The following is a 27,135-nucleotide window of genomic DNA, read 5'->3' on the forward strand; positions in this document are numbered from 1 at the left end:
GTTTTCCACGCACACAAAAGTTCACTTCACGCTTGCTACTACACGAAGGGACTTCACTCTAGTCAACAGCCAGCACAATCGATAGACCAATTTGATTGACAGCCCACCACCTTGCTCATTGGTCAACACCTATGTTGCACACAGTCTTTGGCCTATCGTTTTGGAAGACAATAACATGCAGCACTTTGTAAAGTGCTATTAAGCAGCAGTGTTCATTTTCACTATATATGTCCAAAAGTCTGGGTCCACATGCGGCTAGAAACTCCGCGACTTCGTTAATATGCACTTATTAATAAGTTTGAATAAAAAAGGCGTTGTAAGCCGTGCTTCACATGCGGTAACTACCTAGGCCAGATAATCTACAACTAAGTGGTAACACACCCCAATGCCTGCACCAAGCAAACAACAAACACTAGTGGTGCGAATGTGCAATCAAAGGGTACGCAACTACTCTAAAGAGCCTGGGCATGCACTGGTGCGAATGTACAATCAAAGGGTACGCAACTACTCTAAAGAACCTGGGCATGCACGTCTTGCGTACAGGCTCACAAAGGTGCCAGAACACTTCCTAGGCTGTCCTTAATCCTAGAAGTAGAAGTTACAGCTTGTCCACATGCACATAGGGTTAGATGTGCACGTGAAATGTAATCTATTCCAAACATTGTCAAACAGTATTCAAAATCTCAATCAAAGATCAAACTAGTTTAAAAGACCATACATGATACATATGTATGGTGTGGAGTTGGCACCTTTGTCCACATTTATAATAATACCGTAGGGAACGTGCCCTTCCCTCGCCACTTTTATCCCCTCCAGTGTTGCAAGGGGACTTATGCTCCTCCTCTGGTGTTGAAGGGCCTTTTTCATTATAAACAAATTACAATTGCGTAGGGAAGAGTTCATCACCGTTGATTTTATGCATGCTTGTTGTAATGTAGATGCCACCCCGTGCTGTATTTGAGCAATGGCCAAGTGGTGGTTGGTATTATACGCTGCAGGATGTGCTCCACCGTTGTTGTCATCTCAATAGTGATACCCAGCTCACGTGCGCTAGAACCACTTAATCGATCTAAATCCAATCCACACCAGCAACAGCAAATTGTTGGTCGTTAAACCTGGCAAACCTTATCCCCATTGGACGTAATATTTGTGAGGACCTTGATATCATCCTTCTTGATAAAAGACTGCGGATGGATGACAACATTAAGTTGGAAGGTGATCGTGAGCTTGGCTAACAAGCTATCATTTGCAATGGTGGTGGGTTAGGAGACGCCTTGATTCTGGTATGCGGAGGAGAGCGAAGCCTTCAACATGTGAAAGGTGTCATGTGCAGGAAGAGGCTTGCCTTGCTGGGCTGACTCATGAGGGATGGCTCGTTGGTGGCGAGGTTCTAAGCATACTGGAATGGCTAGGGAGCAGTCGCCTCGTAGCTGAAGACTTGGTAGTGCCATCGATCACGGAACGTGGAAGACCGCCGCAGCAAGTAGGTAGACCTCGCCGCTCGGACCGCCATGTGCCCACCCATGAAGACCATTCCTCGATGCGCACACACAATCGGACCGTGGGGAAAACGGGCATACTTCGCTCTTGCCTGATTGGATCAATAAGCAAGCCGACCGGGATGGAGTCAAGCACGAGGCGTGAGCTTACAAGGTAGGGTGGACCTATGGTGGTCTGGAGATGACAGCTTGCTGTTGACATGCCATCAGCATTCTCCTCACTTCGTCATTGCAGGCCAGCCAACGAACGGCTCTGGTGGCAGCAGGTAGTGATATTGCAGAGCCCGTTCTGGGTGGCTAGCAGTCCAGTAGCTTATGAGTAGTCGTGCAGTGCACATGTCAACCTGGCTCGCTACCTCCAGGTAGTCACCCAGGTCCAATGCTTGGATCTGCCCCAGTCACTCCGCGTGCCTGTCAATCGTCATACGAACAATACAATTTCAATCATACATCAAAACAATGTGCGAATGGCGATTGAGCTACATTCTACGTACAAAGCATCCTGCCTTTCCATAATCTCTTTCTTCCTTGCATGCACAAAGAGCTCGTATATGTATTGCAGCTAGATTATGGTAGTGGCATTTATGCAAACCTCTCCGCCACACGATCACCACATTCTTGCACTTGAGACTCCACACCCGAACCTCACTGACTGTCGGGGGCATCTATGCTGCGACCCCCTCGATCTCCTTCTCCATGTGTCCCAATTCGAGGAGTCGATGACTGGGCATCCGCGGAGCCTCCAGAAGCTCATCCAGATCTGTGATGTGACACCACCAGTGTGAGCAAAACATTCACCACCTTCATTGCCTTCTCCACCTCCACCAGGTTGTTAGTGACGTTGCTCAATGATCTATGTGTGTCTATTGCATTCACCCAGATTGCCTGATATGCAGAATCGATACCTCCAGTTCCAAATCCTACTAGCATAGACTTCACCTGTCTGAAAAGACACGTATGAACCTGCAATTTCCAAGACAGCATTGAGGGTTTCAAAGACGGCATTTGCAATCAGCCTGTTCCTGTATGCCATGATGCCTGCATTCGGCAACAAGTCGAGCATAATTAGAACCATAAACCACTCATGCCCCTTTGTTTTTCGTTGTTTTGACAACATCCCGCAAGAATATAGCATATAGTTTCAAGACACTAACACATTACCTCTGGCAACACATTTGTCTTTCCACAATGTAGGTAAGTGGAATAGTCACGTGCTTGTGCATCTGCTATTTAGCGAGCTTGGATTTTGAAATTCGACCTTGCAAACTATGTAGAACAGTCTACAATGATGAGAACCTTTCTCATGTCATCCTTGCTTTTTTGACCTCTTCAATTTCCCTGCAATCACAGATTCAACGGGACCTGATCCCCTGCTGGCATTCATCATCATCATCCTTTGCAAGGCCACTGGAATTCGAAGCCTCGAGTCCTCATCAGGAAAATTGGCAGAGTAGCGTGAGGCATAAATCCGCCACATATGCATCGACTTTCTGCGCAATCAAGCCCATCACCTCCTTTATTGTAATTAAAGCAACCGGGTCAGATACACACAGACTTCCTTCACGCCAGTCCTTCCTTTGCTTCCTCTACGCTTCTAGGGCTGCAGATTACAATCTCAAGATTACCCCCAATACCATAATTAACTACCACCAGTACAACACACAAAGAGAGAGAGAGAGAAATGAAATGAAATGAAATGTTATATTAACGTCTTCAAAAGGCCAAAATGACCTATGAGACCAATCAGTTACAAAATAGTGAATCTAATACCATGTCTGGGTACAAAAGAACTAGAAGTGGAACAAAATACTACTACTACTACTACAATCTAAAACTACGTGGGTGTAGCAGCTGATACAATAGGTACCCGGTAAACTGGATGTAACAGTGTGTGAAACAAAGATGGAAGAAATGGTGAGGATCCATCCTCATCTGCACTCTGGATGTCGAGAGAGTATGGCTCGAATCTTCTGTTGTAGTCTCCGTCGATGCTGTGTAGCTCCTCTCCTCAGTCGCGGTCGTCTGTATCTCTGTAGCTCCAATGCTCGGTCGATGAGAGTGCCAGTAGTGGTCGAATGAGTGTGGGACGAGCTCTGCAGTGGTGGCTGCTCCTCTGGCTGTCCCATATCTAGTGAAAAGAAATCTGTAATGTGTCTCTGGGACTGCCTCTCTCTAGCTCTCCCCAGTAAAGTGTCTCTATACCTGTGTAACTCAAGTAGATATAGTCCAAGACATCTCTGATCCTCATAACTCATGACCCTAGATAGAGGACCAAAACCCTCTCTGAATAAGCAGTGGAAACGCCCCAGTATCTCATAGAACACTGTGCAATGACATATGTAGTGCAACTCTGTCTCTGGCTCTCTCTGGCATAATCGGCATATCCTGCTGTCTGCTGGTATCCCTCTGAATCTACCGGTCTCAATCTCGAGCTGATGTGAGGATGTGCGTATCTGACCAATGGCACAACGCAAACCATGAGACATATGTGTGTCCATGTAGCTGGGTCGAATCACAAACCCATCTCCTGTGAGGTGGAGAAGATGCTCTCTATAGAAAGCCATCTTCGTGCTCAACTCCTGAGGCGGCTCTATCCATGTCCTCCTGGTGTCGAGCTGGATCAGGTCCTGACGAATGAGTCTAGTGATCTCCACCCGTGTAAGAGACAGCGAGGGTGCCTGAAGAGAATACTGGAAAGGGGGCAACCTGTCCATGGTGAAGCCATGCGTCTGAAACCATGAAGTCATCTGTGCATACCAGCATGAAGTGTCCCCCTGTAGAGCTAACTGTCTGGAAGACTCAAGGGCCAATCTAGCATATCTGTCTCTAGTAGTATCCCATAGGCTGTGCACAAAGGACACTGATCTGGTAAGCGCCTCAATCTCCATGGGGGGGGCAGCTAGCTCTGCTCGAATGATCGCGTGAGGTACGGAGGCCTTGGCTCTAATCAATCGGGAGATCATAGATACCAAGGGCCTCTCCATACGTCTCCAACCATCCTGGCCTACAGAAGGTCCCCATACCTGTACCCCATACATCATAGCTGAGGCTACTAAAGTATCAAAGAGCCATAACTTTGTCCGAGGTTCCTGGAACTGAACCTGCGAACACATCCTCTCCAAGCCTCCCAAGGCCGCATAAGCTCTGGTCAGTCTAGTCTTTGCTGCTCTCCCCAAAGAAAACCTCGGCCCAGTGAAGACTATCCCAAGGTAAGTGTATGCATCTGTATACTCCACAATCTCTTGACCATACGTGAAGGTCGGTGCCGATCTCCTGATCCACTGCGGTGTGGTGTTAAACACCATGACCTTGGTTTTACCAAGGTTTACAGACAATCCACTATCCTCTGCAAAACTGTGTAATGCATCCAACTGTCGCTGCATACCCTCTGGTGAGTCAGAGATCAAGACAATATCATCAGCATATAACAACAATGGGATCCACGTCCCTGCCAGCTGGGCACCTCTATCACCCTCTCTGTCAATGTAATCAGACACCTCATCAACATACATACCAAATAGAGTAGGAGACAATGGGCAACCCTGTTTCACCCCGATAGTGGAGTGAACTAAGTCAGATATCCCCTCTGGGGTGCGTACATGCCCCATCACTGATCTGTATAAAGCCATAATCCCCCAAATCAACACTGTGGGCACCCCCATCTCCTGCAGTCTGCGCATCAGTCGAGCTCTCGGTACCATGTCAAATGCTTTGCGGAAATCCACAAAGCTACAATAAATCCGTCTCCCATGTGACCTGCCCTCCTCAATGATAGCTCTGAGTGTCAGAATATGGTCAAGAGTGGAGAAACCCCTCCTGAAACCTGCCTGTCCCTTTGCCCGTACACCCTCACCCTCTGCCCAGTTACTCAACTGCTGCTCAATAATGGATGCATACAATCGTGCCAGTGTGTGTCCAACCATAATAGTGCGGTAATTTCCAGGCTCTGTAGGATCACCTGCCTTGAATATAGGCACAATAGTAGACAACCTCCAAGTCTCAGGTAATCCCTCACACATGGCACGATTGAACAACACTGCAAGAACCTCCATCAGCATATCCCTAGCATGTATAAAGTGCTCCGCTACTAGACCGTCATGATCGTAAGCCCTCCGGGTCCTCATCCTGTCAATGGCTCTCTTTACCATCTCAGTGGTAAAGAAGGTGCTCGTAGGTGGACATGGCTCTGTAGGATCTGGAAGGGGATCCTGCCCAGGAACCGTATATAACGATGCCGCATACTGGCCCCACACATCAGGAGAAGTAATCACTGGGGGAGGGGAGTGCTCATGGAAGAGTCGCCATGCCTCGCCTGAGTCTCTACTCAAGAACAACTGATACAAGTCTCGCTCCATCTGGGCCAGGTAAGCTCGTTTCTTCTTTCGCACAAGGCGCCGGAAAGCAATCCGCGACTGTCTGTAGGTGATGACTCCTAAATGAAGATCCCTCTGAAGCTGGGCTCTCATCTCTCTGCACTCCTCATCATACCAACTATTCTGGGGCATGCTCCCAGAATGTCGCCTCCGATCCGGTTGAGTGTGTGGGTATGCCTCTGATGCTGCATCATGTAGTGTCTCAGTCAATAAAGTAGTGCACTCCTCTACTGAGAGGCCTGGAGCAACTGTGCATAGACGATCCCAGATCGCCTCTGTATAAACCGAGTCAGTCTCTGGTGTAAATGTATAACGGGTGTGTGACCTGCCTCCTGATTTCTGGGCTGTACTAAACTGAAAAGATACGGACAGTGTCAAGAGAGCATGATCCACTGCTACGCCCACTGGTCTGGCTCCCACCATGAAATCCTGAATACAAGGAATAAAGCTCGGCTGTGTCATAACATAGTCCACTGTACTGGCCCCATGTCTGTGTGGAAAGCATGTGAAGCCTGCTGCTCCAGGAAACCGCTGTAAGCCATTAAGTATGGCTAGCCCATGTGTAGTCGTCATCTCCGTGAGGTATCTCCCATACTCAGTCTGCTCTCTGTCATGTGAGCATCTGTCAAACCCCAGCTCACCCATATCCAACTCTCTAAGCATCTCATCTGAGGTGTCGTAGAAGACTGTCTGACAGTTGCCCGTTCGAGCATTGAAGTCTCCTAGGAGGATGATATCACCATCCCTAGAAAACTCCCATATATCATCATCTAGAATTGAGAAAGGCGACTGCCCTCTGGATACAGCATATACTGACGTACTGGGACCCAACCCCTTCTCTCTCATCCAAGATTTGGCATGCTAGACTCTAGAACACTGGGACCCAACCCCTTCTCTCTCATCCAAGATTTGGCATGCTGTGTCAAAAAAAAAAAATCCTCTTAAAAAGAGAAGGATATCACCTTCTGGCTCAGTTACATGTATTGCATAACAGTAATAAGTACAACATCTAGATAGTCACTCTCTGGTTGCTTTGCAAACAGAATCTCGACAGAAAACATTCTTCCTCGAATAGTGAAAATGTTACAATAAAAAAGTACCTAGATAACTTCTCAGCATCAAGCGTCTTGAGGTGACTATAAGACGCAAATCTTTTTGTCACCTTACTAGGTTATTCAGCAACCCAAAGAGGAGATCAAGGTGTGTCTTTCTTTCATGTAAATGGGGAAACAACTAGAAGTGGGAGCTACTGACCTAGAGGGCCTTGGAAAAGCAGGGGAAGAAATACCCTAGGGGGAATGAAGCCTACATGGCCATGGAACAAAGCCAAAATCCGAGCTTAACATGGCTGGCACATCCTGACATGAGAAAACTGCCTCACATAGGCGGGGCACAACCACAAAACAACACTCCCTCCCTATCACCAGTCCCTTGGAGAAACTGGGACCAACTGAACGAGATGCCATAACTGTAACCACCCCTCTCATCTCCTCGAAAGAAGTTGGAGTGAGCAATCTGCAATTGTAAAGAAAGGGTTTCGTTGACGAGGATATCTGCAACAAAACTCTGAAGCCGAACAATACACGGCCGTTATACCATCCAGTCACTACTCCCGAAAGACGTCCACGAAATAAAATATTGTTCGTTGAAAGTAAATCCAGCTCCAACAAGAAACTGCTCAACTTAACCGACTCACAAGTCGCACAACCAACTTCTGTAGTAGGTACTGCTGCTGACCGCTCCAAGAGAATGCATCAAAATTGAGAGTAACGGCATAAACTACTGGTATCCAGATCATTTCCCAACTCTCAAGTGCTCCACCCTCGAGGAAAGAGTCGGAAACGTGCACCTCCGGTCACATACCAAATGCCAGAATCTCCGAGTTGCTACGGGAAGTCCAAAGAATGAGGGCTACCAAAGCTACTAAGAAAGCAATTGTTCGATGACAAAGAACCAAAGAATTGCACCAACCACCATGTAGAATGATGAACTGTAAACCATGCCTGAAGGAGCTACATCTGGTGTTCTTTTTAGTTGGCACAAGGTGCCACCCATTACACTGGTGTCAGAGCATTAGTCATTTGTTGTTTTAACAAGAAAACCGGTCCTATATGAACTTAAAACGGCAAGCTATGGAGTAAGATGAATAAGAAACGAGAACAGAAGGAGGAGTTATGCTTCTGAGAGACATAATTGTCGACACGTTCCGTTGTTGTGCTTGAGGTTGATGAACCGATTATCCAAGCTTCAGTCATTTGTTGTTTAGACAACCAAATCGGTCCTTTCGGAACAAACAAGATAGTTTTTTTGGATTCTCGCGAGTACTTTTAGTTTCTTATCGATGAACTTTGCGACATCCTTTTGAAGCATCCTCGACAAAATTTTACGATGCTGCAAAACATTCAATAGTTTCTAGGTTTTATGTTGCGGCCTGTCATGCCTCTAGTCTTTTTTCCTCAACCACCTAACAATGTAAGAGCTATTTCAATTGTAGGAGTTTTTCGTCAGATGGTTGCAACACCTAAGCTTGCACCACATTTGCCGCCACCCTTGCCACCACCTCCCCTTGTGTTTCACAATTGGAACCCATATGCATATCCCTACTATCCATCACCTGTATCCACACTTTCTCAACCTAAGGACTTCAAAGATGGTGGATCTACAATAAAACTTTTTACTTTTAGAGTGAAAGATCCAAAGACAACATTGTCCTTTCTTCAACATTTTGATAATATCTATGCACTCAAGAAATTGTCGCGTGCACATTGAACCCTATGTGCATTTGGACAAGCTGCAACTCCTATTTCTACGGTTTAGGACAACCTAGGAAGCGTTCCGGCACCCTTATGAGCCTGTATGTCCAGGCACTTTAGATTTGTTTCCTACCCTCTGATTGCACATGAGCACAACCAGTGTCTGCTAGGTGTATGCGCTAAGGAATGTTCCCATACAGATCATTAGTACCCAGCCTAGATAGTTCACTGCATCGAAGTACCTCTTATTTAATAGTGACGCAACTTATTAATAAGTGACATCTAACAATCATTTATGAAGTCATCGAAGGTCAAATCAGCCCTGCTTGACCTAGCTTCCCATCCTACAAAGGTGACCCCTTGGGTCACTATTTCCACAAGTCAGATCAACACCGCAAGGGCACAAAGCACCCTAAGTACCTCGTCAAATCCTAGTGTTTCCATGTCCCTCGGCACCCCTAGCATTTCCACCAACCCACAGCAATTGCCGATTTCACCCATGTTCCCAAACAGCCTAGTGTTACCATATACATGTGGTAGTGATGTGTGTGAACACACTTAGGACCGCCAAACAATTTTTTCCCTCACTAGGAGGTTTTTTCACCCCATGCATTGTATATACGCCCATCACTCTAGGGCTATCTTATTGCACAATACTCTCTGTTGTGCGCCTTGAGCTTCCTTTGTCTCCTCCAAGCTGTGTGTTTCACTGCAACCCTAATTCCGACAATTGGTATCAGGGCAAGTTGCATCTCCCGGGCTTAGTCGTCAGCATCTCCAACACAAGCCTGCTCATTTTCTCCTATTTCTATGAGCTTTGTTGAGCGGTCGATAAATACTTCAGAGAATTTCGTATAGCTTGGTCTGCTCAGATATCTGATTCGAGCTCATTTCTGCCTCCGTTTCCACTACATGCAGTGCTGCGCAGGCGATTTCGTCATTTTGTGCACAATTTCTGTCAGTGTTGTTTTCTGCATCACAGGTCCCTTACAGTCTTGTACGGGTTGTGCTATATAGCACGTGTTGGTCCCGCTTCATTTCTCCTCTTTTCGGGCAGTGTTCACATCAGGTGCAGGCATTCGCCATGGCTGACAACAACACATATGTGTTCAAGATGTTTGTTGCTGAGGATAGATTAGATCTCAGCTTATACCACTTAAACTTATGTACATTTCTTTAGTTTACACGAAACTTCTGTTTTGGCGTTTCTTTCTCGGACGAAACCGTTTCGAAAATTCTGAAACTCGTTTCAAACGAAACGTTTCGAATCTCCATGGCAACTATGGGGGCAGGTAGGAGGGCTGCACACAGGGGGAAAAGCTATGCGAGGGGAGAAAGGGGGGGCCAACGATGGCGGGGGGGGGGGAGGGGGGGGGTGTGCGGGCAGCAGCAGCGAGCGTCTCGTTTCTATCAAGTCACCAATCTCGGCATGACACAGTCTTAGAAAGAGCACGAGCAAGATTGTCCATCCAGCATCGGCATTTCGGTTGTGATTTGCCTCAATTGATAGGTTTAAGTCGAAAAGTCAAGATTCGATCTCACTTTTTGCGTGTGTTTGATGAATGGTTTGGCACTCAGTCAATTTGTTCATCTGCATTGCATGCACAGTCATTTAGGGAGAATAGTATTTTTCTAGTCACTCTACATGGAATGGGTATGTTTATGGTTTTGTGTTGGAAATGGTTTCAAGAATTTTCCTCCTCGGAGATTCTTGAAGAGAGAGGACCCACAACCATAGACGAAGTTGGAGCATTGAAGCCGCAACAGATCATTTTGTGTCGCTTTCGGCACAGCTCAAAGAAGCAAGTGCGACAGTACTTCATGAAGTTCAAGTATCGCACGACCCACACATCAAACTGGGCCGGCGAAGAGTTCTTCTCAGCTGTAGGCAAAACAACTCTGGCAGCGGCAACCCTACCACCAAAACATGCAACATCCTCAACATCGCCTTCATCCTCAGAACCAGGACGTACATAAATGCCCTGCACAATATTCCAAACACCCTTTCACACAAGGACATGCTGCATCATGTAAGCCCACATTGTCCCCACCCACGTTTTAAGCATTACCTTGCAATTAAACATGAAAAAGAGGGAGAATAGGACTAACTTTCATCCTTAGAAGCAAGACAGAAGCTACATTCATAACATTGAGGATTTCATGACCGAAACAAAGAACAAGAGGGTTCAAGGTTTACATGTAACATGAGCCTTGACTTTACCTTTGAAACGCCCCAACTCATACAGAAACGTTTCTGAAACGTTTCGTACATTTCATGAGTGAAGAAACACGTTTCTTGGCAACACTGCCACCCCCTGCGCACTGCACGCAGCCCGTCGCCCTTTGCCTGCCGCTCCTGCTGCCCACTGCGCTACCCATCGCCTGCCCCTCCCGCTGCCCACTGCACTGCCCATCGCCAGCCTGCCCGCTTCCTGCTCGTTGCCCGCCCATCCCCCCCCCCCCCCCCCCCCCCCCCCCCCCCCCCCCCCGCCAATTCCCTGTCCAGCCCCCAGCCCAGCCTCTCTTGCTTGTCAGGCCTCGCTAGCACCTTCGGCGTGCTTGGTCCAACAGGAGCTTCCCCCCTCGTCGAAGTTTCTTCGCCTCTTCTCCACAGCAACAGACATAGATGGAGGCTCAAGCTCCGCCAAAGAGGAACTCCAGTGAAGTCCCCTCGCCCGACCCCGCTGAGCCCACCATTCGACTTGCTCTTTCACCGACAGCGCAAGCGAGCCTAGCCGCAGAGGTGGAACGCCTACAGGCGACCTCCGTCATCTGCAAGATTCTAGGCACCAGAGCCAACTGAGGAGAGCTGCGTGATCTCCTCCAGGCTCGCCTTCTCGCAGAGGTGGGCAAGATCTTGGACGTTCAATTCCTCGAACGAGGCTACTATCAGATAGAGTTTGAGACCTCCGAGATGGCGTCCAAGGTCATCGCGATGAGCCTTTTGACCATCCGGTTCTGCAAGAGGAGGCAGACCTGCCCGTCTCCGTCTGCTTTCTTGGTTTGAGGAGGGAGTACTTACCACTTTTGTCTAGGATAGGCTCAGCGATTGGGACTGCCCTGGAGACACCTCGCACGGCAGCCTCAGTAGCTGCCAAGGCAACCGGCATTCCCTCAGTACGTGTTCTGGTTAGGGACACCCACACTGTCCCCAAGGATATCCTACTTCCTCGGGTGAGTGGGGGTTGGTTCAGATAGAGCGTGGAGTATTCGGGCCTCCCAAATCAATGTCTCGTTTGTCGAAAGATGGGCCATCTTGCGAAGGCCTGTCCACGGAGGAGACCCCGACCCACACCACAGGCTCAACCCCAGCCAGCAAGGGCTGGCCAGCAGCAGTAGGCAGATTCACCGAGTACGCAAGCAGAGCCACCCTATGAGCCTGGGGCTCAAGCGAAGGAGGGCTGGCAACAGGTTCGTGGTCGACGACGACAGGGGCCACCACGCCAGCCTGGCACTCAAAGTGGTCCTCAGGCTCCTGCCTAGCAACAGTGGGTTCCCACGGGAAACCGTTTTGACCCTCCTCAGTAGGACGAGGTCCCTACTCTTGCCTCCACCTCAGCCTCACCCTCGACATCCCCTCCTCCATCCGAGTTCCCCCCCCCCCCCCCCCCCCCCCCCCCCCTCCTCCTCCTCCCTCTGCCTCTCTATCTCGCCCTCCTACCTTTGTCGATCCCCCTTGTCCCCCCTGCTCCCTCACCCCCTCCCGCTCTAGTCTCGCAGCCGTCCCAAGGGGCAAGGCCTTCCTCGGCTGCTAGGAGATCTCTTGGTAGCGCCTTTGCCACGAGTTGCTTAGCGAGAGAGACAGAGAGACAACCTTTCTTGCGACCCCCTCTTTTCGTGCATACATCTCCATTCGCAGCAGTTCCTCGTGGTCTGACGAGCTTCGACATTCGTCGCCATTGGGATTTCTTTGCCTACAACTTTACACGGTTTCTCGACGACCCCTCACGAGACCTTGAGGCAGCCTACTTCAGAGTTCACGTTTTGTTTCTTGCAGCTAGGGGGATAGAGGCCTTGGACTCATCGGTTGGCTTCTCTTTTCCCCTATGCGGCAGGGACCAGGTTGAGTGGACTATAGACTCAGTGTTGGAGTGGCTGCAGACATTGTGACACTTCCAGACGCAACACGATGTACACACATTGTGGTTCACTTCTTTGCTGACACGCAGAGCCCACCATGCTATGTACACATACATGAGGACTCCTGGACAAAGGAGGTTGCTTTACGCACGGCTCGGTCTACTTGGGCTTGGGCTTGAGCATAACTAGAACCATAAACCACTAATGCCTCTTTGCTTTTGGTTGTTTTGACAACATCCCGCAAGAATATAGCATATAGTTTCAAGACACTAACACATTACCTCTGGCAACACATTCATCTTTCCACAATGTAGGTAAGTGGAATAGTCAAGTGCTTGTGCATCCACTATTTAGCGAGCTTGGATTTTGAAATTCGACCTTGCAAACTATGTAGAACAGTCTACAATGATGAGAACCTTTCTCCATGTCATCCTTGCTTTTTTGACCTCTTCAATTTCCCTGCAATCACAGATTCAACGGGACCTGATCCCCTGCTGGCATTCATCATCATCATCCTTTGCAAGGCCACTGGAATTCGAAGCCTCGAGTCCTCATCAGGAAAATTGGCAAAGTAGCGTGAGGCATGAATACGCCACATGTGCATCGACATTCTGCGCAATCAAGCCCATCACGTCCTTTATTGTAAATTAAAGCAACCGGGTCAGATACACACAGACTTCCTTCACGCCAGTCCTTCCTTTGCTTCCTCTATGCTTCTAGGGCTGCAGATTACAATCTCAAGATTACCCCCAATACCATAATTAACTACCACCAGTACAACACACAAAGAGAGAGAGAGAGAGAGAGAGAGAGAGAGAGAGAGAGACCTTGTACGACATAGCAGCCTACCAGCAAACTGGTTGAAACCGACATTTTCCTTGTTGCTGGTGGTGCTAAGTCACAAATTATGGTCTGCATTTCACTAGGAAGGGCACTATAAACTAGGAGTATAATCAACTCTAGAACACTGGGACCCAACCCCTTCTCTCTCATCCAAGATTTGGCATGCTGTGTCAAAAAAAAAAATTCCTCTTAAAAAGAGAAGGATATCACCTTCTGGCTCAGTTACATGTATTGCATAACAGTAATAAGTACAACATCTAGATAGTCACTCTCTGGTTGCTTTGCAAACAGAATCTCGACAGAAAACATTCTTCCTCGAATAGTGAAAATGTTACAATAAAAAAGTACCTAGATAACTTCTCAGCGTCAAGCGTCTTGAGGTGACTATAAGACGCAAATCTTTTTGTCGCCTTACTAGGTTATTCAGCAACCCAAAGAGGAGATCAAGGTGTGTCTTTCTTTCATGTAAATGGGGAAACAACTAGAAGTGGGAGCTACTGACCCAAAGGGCTTTGGAAAAGCAGGGGAAGAAATACCCTAGGGGGAATGAAGCCTACATGGCCATGGAACAAAGCCAAAATCCGAGCTTAACATGGCTGGCACATCCTGACATGAGAAAACTGCCTCACATAGGCGGGGCACAACCACAAAACAACACTCCCTCCCTATCACCAGTCCCTTGGAGAAACTGGGACCAACTGAACGAGATGCCATAACTGTAACCACCCCTCTCATCTCCTCGAAAGAAGTTGGAGTGAGCAATCTGCAATTGTAAAGAAAGGGTTTCGTTGACGAGGATATCTGCAACAAAACTCTGAAGCCGAACAATACACGGCCATTATACCATCCAGCCACTACCCCCGAAAGACGTCCACGAAATAAATATTGTTCCTTGAAAGTAAATCTAGCTCCAACAAGAAACTCCTCAACTTAACCGACTCACAAGTCGCACAACCAAGTTCTGTAGAAGGTACTGTTGCTGACCACTCCAAGAGAATGCATCAAAATTGAGAGTAAAGGCATAAACTACTGGTATCCAGATCATTTCTCAACTCTCAAGTGCTCCACCCTCGAGGAAAGAGTCGGAAACGTGCACCTCCGGAAGTCCAAAGAATGAGGGCAACCAAAGCTACTACGAAAGCAATTGTTCGATGACAAAGAACCAAAGAATCTCACCAACCACCATGTAGAATGATGAACTGTAAACCATATCTGAAGGAGCTACAGCGGGTGTTCTTTATAGTTGGCACATGGTGCCCACCCGTTACACTGGTGTTAGAGCATTAGTCATTTGTTGTTTTAACAAGAAAACCGGTCTTGTATGAACTTAAAACGGCAAGCTATGGAGTAAGATGAATAACAAACGAGAACAGAAGGAGGAGATATGCTTCTGAGAGACATACTTGTAGATAGGCAGCTCGACACATTCCATTGTTGTGCTTGAGGTCGATGAACCAAGTATCCAAGCTTCATTCATTTGTTGTTTAGACAAGCAAATTGGTCCTTTCGGAACAGACAAGATAGTTTTTATGGATTCTCGCGAGTACTTTTAGTTTCTTATCGATGAACTTTGCGACATCCTTTTGAAGCATCCTCGACAGAATTTCCGATGCTGCAAAACTTTCAATAGTTTTTGAGTTTACGTTGTGGCCTGTCATGCCTCTAGTCTTTTATCCTCAACCACCTAAGAGCTTCTTTGTGACAATCCACAACAACTTCTATTTCAATCCGAGGAGTTTTTCGTGAGATGGTTGCAACACCTAAGCTTGCACCACATTTGCCGCCACCCTTGCCACCACCTCCCCTTGTGTTTCACAATTGGAACCCATATGCATATCCCTACTATCCATCACCTGTATCTACACTTTCTCAGCCTAAGGACTTCAAAGATGGTGGATCTACAATAAAACTTTTTACTTCTAGAGTGAAAGATCGAAAGACAACATTGTCCTTTCTTCAACATTTTAATAATATCTATGCACTCAAGAAATTGTCGCGTGCACATTCAACCTTATGTGCATTTGGACAAGCTGTAACTCCTATTCTACGGTTTAGGACAACCTAGGAAGCGTTCCGGCACCCTTGTGAGCCTGTATGTCCAAGCACTTTAGATTTGTTTCCTACCCTCTGGTTGCACATGAGCACAACCAATGTCTGCTAGGTGTATGCGCTGTGGAATGTTTCCATACAGATCATTAGTACCCAGCCTAGATAGTTCACTGCATCGAAGCACTTCTTATTTAATAGTGACCCAACTTATTAATAAGTGACATCTAACAATCATTTATGAAGTCATCGGAGGTCAAATCAGCCCTGCTTGACCTAGCTTCCCAGCCTACAAAGGTGACCCCTTGGGTCACTATTTCCACAAAGCACCCTAAGTACCTCGTCAAATCCTAGTGTTTCCATGTCCCTCAGCACCGCTAGCATTTCCACCAACCCACAGCAATTGCCGATTTCACCCATGTTCCCAAACAGCCTAGTGTTACCATATACATGTGGTAGTGATGTGTGTGAACACGCTTAGGACCGCCAGACAATTTTTTCCCTCACTAGGATGTTTTTTCACCCCATGCATAGTATATACGCCCATCACTCTAGGGCTATCTTATCGCACAATACTCTCTGTTGTGCACCTTGCGCTTCCTTTGTCTCCTCCAAGCTGTGTGTTTCACTGCAACCCTAATTCCGAAAATTGGTATCATGGCAAGTTGCATCTCCCGAGCTTAGTCGCCAGCATCTCCAACACAAGCCTGCTCATTTTCTCCTATTTCTGTGAGCTTTGTTGAGCGGTCGATAAATACTTCAGAGAACTTCGTATAGCTTGGTCTGCTCAGATTTCTGATTCGAGCTCATTTCGTATAGCTTGGTCTGCTCGGATTTCTTAGTGCTGCGCAAGCGATTTCGTCATTTTGTGCACAATTTCTGTCAGTGTTGTTTCTGCATAACAGGTCCCTTACAGTCTTCTACGGGTTGTGCTATATAGCACATGTTGGTCCCGCTTCGTTTCTCCTCTTTTCGAGCAGTGTTCACATCAGGTGCAGGCATTCGCCATGGCTGACAACAACACATATGTGTTCAAGATGTTTGTTGTTGAGTATAGATTAGATCTCAGCTTATACCACTTAAACTTACGTACATTTCTTTAGTTTACACGAAACTTTTGTTTTGGAGATTCTGTCTCGGACGAAACCGTTTCGAAAATTCTGAAACTCGTTTCAAACGAAACATTTCGAAACTCCGTGGCAACTATGGGGGTCAGGTAGGATGGCTACGCACAGGGGGAAAAGCTACGCGAGGGCAGAAAGGGGGGGCCAGCGATGGTGGGGTGTTTGGGGGAGGGGGGGGGGGGGGGGGGGGGGGGTGGTGCCGGCAGCAGCAACGAGCGTCTCGTTTCTATCAAGTCACCAATCTTGACATGACACAGTCTTAGAAAGAGCACGATCAAGATTGTCCATCCAGCATCGGCATTTCGGTTGTGATTTGCCACAATTGATAGGTTTAAGTCGAAAAGTCAAGATTCGATCTCACTTTTTGCGTGTGTTTGATGAACAGTTTTGCACTCCGTCAAGTTGTTCATCTGCATTGCATGCACAGTCATTTAGGGAGAATAGTATTTTTCTAGTCACTCTACATAGAATGAGTATGTTTATGGTTTTGTGTTGGAAATGGTTTCAAGAATTTTCCTCCTCGGAGATTCTTGAACAAAGTGGACCCACGACCATAGACGAAGTTGGAGCATTGAAGCTGCAACAGTTCATTTTGTGTCGCTTTCGGCACAGCTCAAAGAAGCAAGTGCGACAGTACTTCATGAAGTTCAAGCATCGCACGACCCACACATCAAACTGGGCCGGCGAAGAGTTCTTCTCCGCTGTAGGCAATCAGCTGTAGGCAAAACAACTCTGGCAGCAGCAACCCTGCCACCAAAACCTGCAACATTTTCAACATCGCCTACATCCTCAGAACCAGGACGTACATCAATGCCCTGCACAATATTCCAAACACCCTATCACACAAGGACATGTTGCATCATGTAAGCCCATATAGGGTAATTGTCCCCATCCACGTTTTAAGCATTACCTTACAATTAGACATGAAAAAGAGGGAGAATAGGACTAACTTTCATCGTTAGAAGCAAGACAGAAGCTACATTCATAACATTGAAGATTTCATGACCGAAACAAAGAACAAGAGGCTTCAAGGTTTACATGTAACATGTGCCTTGACTTTACCTCTGAAACGCCCGAACTCATACAGAAACGTTTCGTACATTTCATGAGTGAAGAAACACATTTCTTGGCAACACTGCCGCCCCCTGCGCGCTGCTCGTCGCCCTTCGCCTGCCCCTGCCTTTGCCCAGTGCGCTGCCCGTCGCCATCCCCCTTCCGCTGCCCACTACACTGCCCATCGCCAGCCCGGCCCGCTTCCTGCCTGTTGCCCGTCCATCCCCCCCCCCCCCCCCCCTCGCCAATTCCCTGTCCGCCCCCCAACCTAGCCTCTCCTGTTTGTCAGGCCTCGCTAGCACCTTAGGCGTGCTTGGTCCAGCGACAGCTTACCCCCTCGTCGACGTTTCTCCGCCTCTTCTCCACAGCAACAGACACAGATAGAGACTCAAGCTCCGCCACAGAGGAACTCCAGTGAAGTCCCCTCGCCCGACCCCGCTAAGCCCACCATTCGACTTGCTCTTTCACCGACAGAGCAAGCGAGCCTAGCCGCACAGGTGGAACGCCTGCAAGCGACCTCCGTCATCTGCAAGATTCTGGGCACCGGAGCCAGTAGAGGAGAGCTGCGTGATCTCCTCCAGGCTCGCTTTCTCGCAGAGGTGGGCAAGATCTTGGACGTTTAATTCCTCGAACACGGCTACTATCAGATAGAGTTTGAGACCTCCGAGACGGCGTCCAAGGTCATCGCGATGAGCCTTTTGACCATCAGCTTCAGATGTTCTGGTAGAGGAGGCACACCTCCTCGTCTCCGTCTGCTTTCTTGGTTTGAGGAGGGAGTACTTACCACTTTTGACTAGGATAGGCTCAGCGATTGGACTGTCCTGGAGACACCTCGCACGGTAGCCTCAGTAGCTACCAAGGCAGCCGGCATTTCCTCAATACGTGTTCTAGTTAGGGACACCCACACTCTCCCCAAGGTTATCCTACTTCCTCGCGTGAGTGGGGGTTGGTTCAGATAGAGCGTGGAGTATTCGGGCCTCCCGAATCAGTGTCTCATTTGTCAATTGATGGGCCATCTTGCGAAGGCCTGTCCACGGAGGAGACCCCGACCCACACCACAGGCTTCGCCCTAGCCAGCAAGGACTGGCCAGCAACAGCAGGCAGATTCACCGAGTACGCAGGCAGAGCCACTCTCTGAGCCTGGGGCTCAAGCGGAGGAGGGCTGGCAGCAGGTTCGTGGTCGACGACGGCAGGGGCCACGGCGCCAACCTGGCACTCAGAGTGGTCCTCAGGACCCTGCCCAGCAGAAGAGGGTTCCCGCAGGGAACCGTTTTGACCCTCTTCAGTAGGACGAGGTCCCTGCTCCAACCACCACCTCAGCCTCACCCTCGACATCCCCTCCTCCCCCTGAGTTCCCTCTATTCCCCCCCCCTCCTCCTCCCTCTGCGTCTCTATCTCGCCCTCCTATCTTTGTCGATCCCCCTCGCCCCCCTTGCTCCCTCACCCCCTCCCGCTCTAGTCTCACAGCCGTCTCAGGGGGCAAGGCCTTCCTCGGCTGCTAGGAGATCTCTTGGCAACGCCTTTGCCACGAGTCGCTTAGCGAGAGAGGGACAACCTTTCTTGCGACCCCCTCTTCTGGTGCATATGTCTCCCTTCGCAGCAATTCCTCGTGGTCTGACGAGCTTCGACATTCGTCGCCGTTGGGATTTCTTGGCCTACGACTCTACACGGTTTCTCGGCGACCCCTCACCGGACGTTGAGGCAGCCTGCTTCATAGTTCACATTTTGTTTCTTGCAGCTATGGGGAAAGAGGCCTTGGACTCAACGGTTGGCTTGTCTTTTTTCCTATGCGGCAGGGACCAGGCTGAGTGGACTATAGACTCAGAGTTGGAGTGGCTGCAAACATAGGCCCTAGAGTTCTCTCCTCTCATGGGAGACCTAGGGGTTACAGACTTGCTTCAGACTTTTTGGCCATTGGCAAAGTTTGTTGTGACACTTCCAGACGCAACAGGATGTACAGCCATTGTGGTTCACTTCTTTGCTGACACGCAGAGCCCGCCATGCTATGTACACATACATGAGGACTCCTGGACAAAGGAGGTTGCTTTACACACGGCTCGGTCTACTTGGGCTTGGGCTAGACACTCTCTGCAGTCTTGCCTACCTCGAGGACGCTCGGATGCGGATTACTCCCCATCCAAGCCAGCCTCGAAGATAGCACGGTTAGCTGTTGCAGTAGCATCAGTTCTTTCTCACTCCCCATGAGGAATGTACAGGGATTAGATGGGCCCCAGTTTCAGCGTCAGAGGGGCCGACTGCGTCAAGAGCTTCAACGATGCCTTGTGGGAGGAGAGATTGACATTCTTATGCTACAGAAGCATCATCTGTGTGAGAGCCGCATTAGACGTTGTGGTCAGCTTTTGCATGGACGATATGAGACTTTTTGGTCAGCTGCATTTGGACCTGGTGGCATCCAAGGCGGGGTATGTATGACTATTGCGGATTCTATGCAGCAAGCCATTGTGGGCAGAGGGATTATTGTGCCAGGCAGAGCTCAGTGGATCACTATGCAGGTTCAAGGTTGTCTCGTGGGCTTCCTGAACATCTATGCGCCCAATGTGGCGAGTGCACGTGCAGACTTTTGGTCTCAGATTGTTGAGTCTCTGCCACAGGCAGAGCAATGGTGCATAGGGGGTGAATTCAACATGTTGGAGGAACCCTCTGACAGGATTGGTGGTAGCCATACTACTGTGCATGGAGTTGAGTTGGCAGCTTGGGAGAGGTTATGTATGACTGCGGGTTTCAGATGTGTGGCAGCATTCCAGCTTCATGAGGCCCCCAGATAGCTTGGCCTTCTCTCGTTCGGCCCACAGAGTGGGAGGCGTGAATCTATCTCAGATAGATCGCTTCTACGCTAGTGACCACTTCTGTGACTTGGGTGGGACAGTTGGCATTCTCGCAGGGACTTCCTTTTTGGACCATGCTCCAGTGATCCTTACCGTGACTGATAGGCAAAGGAGGGGGAGCAAGATGCTTCGCATCCCAGAGAGGGTCTTGCTGGAATCACCGCTTCGAGCAAGTGGAGGGTCTTTGGATTGAGAGCCTTGACATGCAGGATGCATTATACATGGGACACAGACAGGTTTTGTCAAGGAGCGTAGTATCCTTGACAACATCTTTACTTTTTGGGAGGCTTCTGTCCTCGCGCGGCTCCGTGGTGAGGATCTCGTGATTCTTCTTCTCGATTTTGAGAAGGCCTACGACAGAGTTGACTGGGACTTTTTGGAGGGCACTTTACGCAGGATGGGCTTTTCAGGTGCTTGGATCAGAGGGGTGTCTGCTCTGTACAAACGGGCACACAGTCAGGTACTTTTGCCAGGAGGTAGAGGTGATCGTTTCGTGCTCACACGCTCGGTCAGACAGGGCTGCCCTCTTGCCCCCCTTCCTCTTTCTGTTCTATGCTGAGGCGATGAGCAGGTTTTTGGTTTTCACAGCAGGTTGGTTTACGTGGCTTAGCACTCCCTATTCGGGGAGATGAGCTATTGGACGTTGAGTTTGCAGACGAATCAGCCTTGTACTTGGATGGCCAGGAGGCCAACCTTCAAAGGTGTGAGCAGGCTCTTGAGACCTTTTGTTGTGCATCTGGCGCACTGATCAACTAGAGAAAGATGGTGGCTTTCTCCGTTTTGGTAGTGCTCCTACGCCCGATTGGATGCCAGGCGATGGTTTCAGGTGGATTTCCCCAGGGACTGCAGTTTGGTACTTGGGCTGTCAGGTAGGTTTGGACTTGTCTCCCGAGCAGCAGATTGCTCCCCTCCTCCTGTCTATCAGGAGGAAGAAGTTGCATCGAAGCTCCGCACGACTTTCTCTGGCAGGCAGAGTTGTAGTCGCCAACCAGGTGTTGTTGGCTACTATGTGGTACATCACTTCTTGTTGGATCTTCTTGAGTTTCTTGTATCAGCCAGGTAGAGAGACTGATCAGAAACTTCCTTTGGTCTGGGCGTGACATTCAGATAGCCCGGGCCAAAGTGGCATGGCAGGTCATCGCTCTTCCTAGTTTGCAGGGAGGGTTGGGAATCATAGACCCAGCACATCAGAGCAGAGTCCTTCTTGGGAGTTCATCGTCAGAGGACTTCTTCCAAGAGAGGAGCCCTGGAAGAAGTTCTTGCTTCAGCGGCTTAGTGCTAGGGTGCCTCAGGCTGGAGGCCCTTGGCTACCCTCGACTAGATGGATTCTCACAGAGATGCACAGAGTTGGCTTGAGCAGGAGACTCAAGGACCGCTTCGCTGTGGGTCTACTCCGATCTTGGGAGCAACTGCGGAGAGGCCAGGAGTAGCGTCAACCTACTTGCACGGAGGAGCGCCCGAGACATCCCCTTGTTTGAAACCCCATGGTTAGCACTCACAGAAGCCACTTGGTTAATAGTCGGCCTCATGTTTCCTGGGGTCCCATGGCAGAGGGTCCAGCACGCACTTTAGGTGACTGGCCACAGTTTTCAGGCTTGTCAGAGGAGCTTCACGGCATTCAACTACAGGGCATGAGAGGGGTGCAGAGCATGTGTCAGGACATCTCAGAGGCTGTACCAGCTGAGTGGCTCACACCTCTCGAGTCAGCAGCACACAGATGGCTGGGGGCCTTCACGCATTGGAGGTTCTCATCTCAGTTCGGGCTTGCTCAGAGACTATGCCCTCCCTGTTTTTCGAGCTATAGGGTGAGGGACGCTTACACCGAGTTGCGGTAAAGGCCCCACAAGCAACAGTGTTGTTTTCAGAGGATCCGAGTGGTGGGCATCTGTGGGAGAACTTGTGTCATAGATCTTGACCCAACAGCTCTTGAGATTGGCCACTGGAGACTGTGGGCTTGGGACCCACTGGCACGAGTACAATGGGATCCTAGAGAGTGGCTTTGGAGGGACCCTTTCTCCTCAGCAGACCATCCAGGTGTCTCTTTCTTTCAGTACACTGTTCGATTGGGACGTCACATACTAGCAGAGCAGAGAGAGGCTCGTCCTGCTACAGCACCTCATTGGCAAGAGGAGGGTCTCACAGTTGAGTTCTTGGCAGCTTTTTGGGAGAGGTTGTGGGACTTCAGACAGTCGAGGCGAGTCACTTTATTCCAGTGGCTCGTTGCACATCGAGCTACAACAGTTGGGAGTTGGTTTGTACATAGTGGTCTCTTGGCCGCATGTGCAGCTTGTGACCATCTTGTGGAGAGTCAGCGACACTATCTCTGGGACTGTCCTTTGGCACACAAGGTGTGGCTTCGTGTTCTTCGGCTGATGCCAGCTCTTTCCACAGCTCGGCAATACACTTGGGGGGTAGCTGCTTGGTCCACTCTCCCGGGCCCGGCACTTCAGTTTGAGCTATCCTCCACCAGCAGGATGATAGTGATGCAAGGGGGTCGACCTACACTCCAACCTGCTATAGAGCTTACTCCACAGGAGTCGTGCAGTGAGAGAGAGGAGTGTTGGGAGCTCATCAGCGGCCTGACACTCTGGTTCATCTTGCGTGCCCGCTGCTTCTGCATCTTCGAGGCTCGCCCTGTACCACCAGCGGAGACTATTCGGAATCTTTGGCTAGAGTTGATCCATACTCTCAGAGGACAGTTTGAGAGACTCCAGGGTAGCTCCGACCGCATGCGGAGCGCAGAGAGGCTTTCCTTCGACTCTGGCGTTCTGGGCCTTTTTTCACCATGGTCCAAGGTGTGCTCATATAGCACTACCGTCCACTTGTGTGGCTTTTCCCTCCTCCCATCTCTTGATTTAGCCTCATTGTACCTATGCTGTTTTTTGATTGGGAGAGTCTCCCCATCATGATTGTTGTAGCCCTCTTTTGTAGAGGTGGTTGTAGCCCTATGGGGTGTTTCATTAACTAATAGAAGGATCTTTTTCTCGGAAAAAAAAAGACTGTCATGCCAAGGAAGAAACATGTAAAAGCGATTGACAAAACGGACGATTGAGAAACAATGTGAATTCCTTGAATGCAAACTTTTTTTCTTTTCGAGAGTGATCCGCATACATCCGTGCTCAGCCATGAGTGAATCACACATTCAAGCAAGAAAAGAACAGAAGATTTGTGGAAGTGTGAAGTCTAGATCATCACCATTTCAATTCCATTGCACCTGAGAGCTATGCAATGGTGGAGCTCTTTATCCACAAAGCCTCACGCTCCAAGGACATGGCAAGCTTTCAAGAATATTTTTCCTCAAAGCTACCTGTCATCCTCATTTGAAGGACTTCTTGCAAAATGGGGTAACTTGAAAATGCTAGCCACTTAGACCATAGAAGATTACAATAAAAAAAAAATTGGATATCTATCTTCTTGTATCCTTCTTTAAAACTTTAATTTTGGAGGATCGATGTAAGAGCTACACTATCGGATTACCTTCTCCACTTCAAGAATATTGCCTATCCAAGCAAGTCTCTACCATACAAGACCTTATGGACCATGCTACTATTGGTTACAAATTAATGAAGGGCCGACATGAATTTAGATCTGAAAACGATCAAGCTCCTAAAAAAAATCCTTGACCATAGCGCTCCAATCCCAAGGAGTCTCGTGGCACTTCGACCCCACCTGCACGACCTCGACTTATTACCCGCCAACGAGAGATTGCAGCAAGAAGGCATATGTTTCGAATGTTTCCAAATTGGAGACACTTCCTATGTTTGTCCACATAAAGGGGATAAACCTCCTCAACAAACTCCCGCCAAGAAGGCAAAAACCACAATGGGCATGTGCCAAATATCTATGCAATAACTACACCTGATTCTACTAAAGAATTATGTAGATCTTAAGGAAAGATCCGTGGCAACAAAGCACCTATTGAAAACCATGGATTTTAAGGGAATATGACCAATTTGCTAGAAGCATTGAAGCAAAGCTAGCTACAAGGGATATCTATATAGTTGTTCCTCTTATTGGTGCTCTTCCTATCACCATTCAAGGATACCATTGCAAAGTTAAGTTCCACATCATAAAGTTGACACCAAAATGATGCTACTATTCAAATCCACGACCGAACCATTAATCTGAACCAAGATGACAAGCTAGTCATCCTGCTAGTCCAACTTATAGAAACTAACCCACAATGATTTTGCTATTGTTTTCTGTATTAGACATTTTTTAACTCTTTTTGTTTGAAAAATATTGTTTGGATTGTTTGAACTAGAATAAATCTTCTTTGATATTGTTTGATCTTGTTTTGGTGCCGATTGTAATTGTCTAATGGTGGTTGCAATGTTGGTTTCAATATTGTTTGATAAACCTTTAAATGATGAAAATTGTGTCACAAACTTCTGACGTGTCAAGTCACTGAAGAACAAATCCAACTGTAAGGTGCAGCGGAATGAATGTTTGAACTTTGCTCAAGATGAGTGCTCCAAACATGCTCAAGGTTCCTTTTGTTCTTATGGAAGGGAGAGCCTTCCGTTCTTAATGAGAGAGTGCAATGATCACAAACAAGTGAATGGACACTGTGCGTGCAAGTGTATGAGACTGAGAGATAGAGAGAGAAGAGAAGACGACACCAAAGACGTTGTAAAACCCTCCTCGGAAGGCGCCACTCTCGTCGGCGAGAGTGGTCTACTATTGATTGCACAAACTGGTACAAACTGAATGCATGTGATTGAACAAGTCTAGGTTAGATCGATGACGACGACGGGGATGACGAAACCGATCTAAGGGCTGAAATCTAACGCTTATGTACTGCTGTCCAAAAACGCTAATAGCTGAATTCTGCGGCTGATTTGCTACTGTCCCAAAAACGTTGATGGCTGAAATGTTCTGCTGGTCTTTAGGGCTGAAAATTATTGGTCTTTAGGGCTGAAATCTGCTGGTCTTCATCTGCTGAAAATCGCCATGCACAAAGGGAGGGTGATCTGGGTTCTTGAAAAACGCTAGGTCATGAGGTCTTCGGCGGTGAAGCTTGCTGATGAAAGCGCTACTCATGAGAGGCTATGGCGATGACTGCTCGTTGAAAAACGCTGGTCTTCTTGGCGATGGGTATCTGCTGAGGAAAACACCCAGCTAATGTTGATGAAAAACGCTAGGGACTGGGACTGTCTCGCTTGGAGGGAAAAACGCCACCAAAGGAGGTTCTTGCTACGAAGTTGCCTGTTGAGCACTGGTGCTCCTGCTGCCTCTTCTGCCAATTAGTGCTAGTCTAGGTTTGCTTATATACAAAATTACTCAATTTGCCCTACCTACTTTCCAACAAAAGTCACTTAAAAATAATAAGTGAAAAATGTCAAAAATAGGGAAAATAGGCACTGGAAAATTCCCCTGAAGGATTCTGATGGATTCTAATGGGAATGCTTATGATCATGCTGTGTGCAACCGGAGGATATGCATCTACACTAAGTGACTGGGCATGCACTGCGAACAGACTCACAAAAGTGCCAGAACACTTCTAAATCTAGACTGAGTGGACTGACTGAACCCTTGTCGTGATGTAGCTTGTCCACGGACACATAGGGTTGGATGTGTCACGTGACACCAACCTTCAATCCCGGCCGAGGGGCCCTAAACCCTAAGTGAAGAAGTAGAAGCAGCAGAAGTAGAAGTAGCAAAAGAAGTTTTACCAACTTGCAAAGTCTTACCAAGTGGCCTATTTTTAACGAAGAGTTCTCACCAACTTATGGGACCCCGTCTGATGGAGCCTAAGGGACCAAAAGGCATTAAAAATTAAAGCGGGGCCAACACACACACACACACTCACAAAGCATAGAAGATGCTGACGTGGTAGATCTGTACAATTTGCCACAATTTGCGCTGGCTATGATGACATGGCAGACAATACGAATTTCCGCGTTTTCTGTTGCTGACGTGGCAATTGTACCGATTTCCATGAAATGTGTTGGCAGCTTTTTAAGCCTGTTTTTGCTTTTGAGTTTGGAAGCTTTTCATGTAACCGCTTTTCAGGGCCAAGGGCCTTTAAATATGTGCAGAGGGCTTAGTCTCTGGCACTCTTCTAGGTGAAGGTGCAGAGCATGAGTACCGGCATTGTACCGAGTTCAAGTAATATAAAGAAATACCGAAGGGGCACCAAGGTTTGGGGCCAGTTCTCTCTTGGGGTGGAGCTCCACCACTCCCCGCCTCGTGTCGTGCATCTCTTTCAGCTCAGTTGTTATTGACCGTGCTAAGAGTTTGTTCAGTCTGTTCTTTTCCATTGGCACGTGGTGCTCGTCTTGTGACAGGTTGCAATCTAGGGATCGTTTAGTTATACTCAAAACCTCTAAATGGGATAGGCTGCCGTCTCGGCATCGTTTAGTTGTATATAGAACCCTCTCAACGTAACAAGCTATGGTCTGGGGATCGTTTGGCTGTAATCGAAATTTAACTCAAGCAGACTGTGATATGAGCACTGCCCAGATGGGCTGAGTTTATGTCTTTATGTTTTGTGACTGCATCTATGTCATTTGCAT

General features: G+C 48.3%; 1 protein-coding gene across 1 annotated transcript in view; it reads right to left on the minus strand.

The window, feature by feature from the left end:
• Nucleotides 1–494: 494 nt before the first annotated feature.
• LOC147460795 (uncharacterized) overlaps nt 495–27,135 on the minus strand; it is a 59,416-nt gene continuing 32,775 nt past the window's right edge. Inside the window, exons 2-6 of the mRNA XM_086508499.1 lie at nt 2,862–3,099; nt 2,661–2,678; nt 2,439–2,537; nt 1,994–2,362; nt 495–1,910 (exon numbers count right to left, since the gene is read on the minus strand). Of these exons, the coding sequence (XP_086364625.1) occupies nt 2,250–2,362; nt 2,439–2,537; nt 2,661–2,678; nt 2,862–2,982 (351 nt within the window). The 5' untranslated portion in view covers nt 2,983–3,099 and the 3' untranslated portion in view covers nt 495–1,910; nt 1,994–2,249. The remainder of the gene's footprint in view (nt 1,911–1,993; nt 2,363–2,438; nt 2,538–2,660; nt 2,679–2,861; nt 3,100–27,135) is intronic.

Source organism: Adiantum capillus-veneris, chromosome 3 (assembly GCF_014529385.1).
Source record: "Adiantum capillus-veneris isolate H3 chromosome 3, ASM1452938v2, whole genome shotgun sequence".
NCBI lineage: Eukaryota > Viridiplantae > Streptophyta > Polypodiopsida > Polypodiales > Pteridaceae > Adiantum > Adiantum capillus-veneris.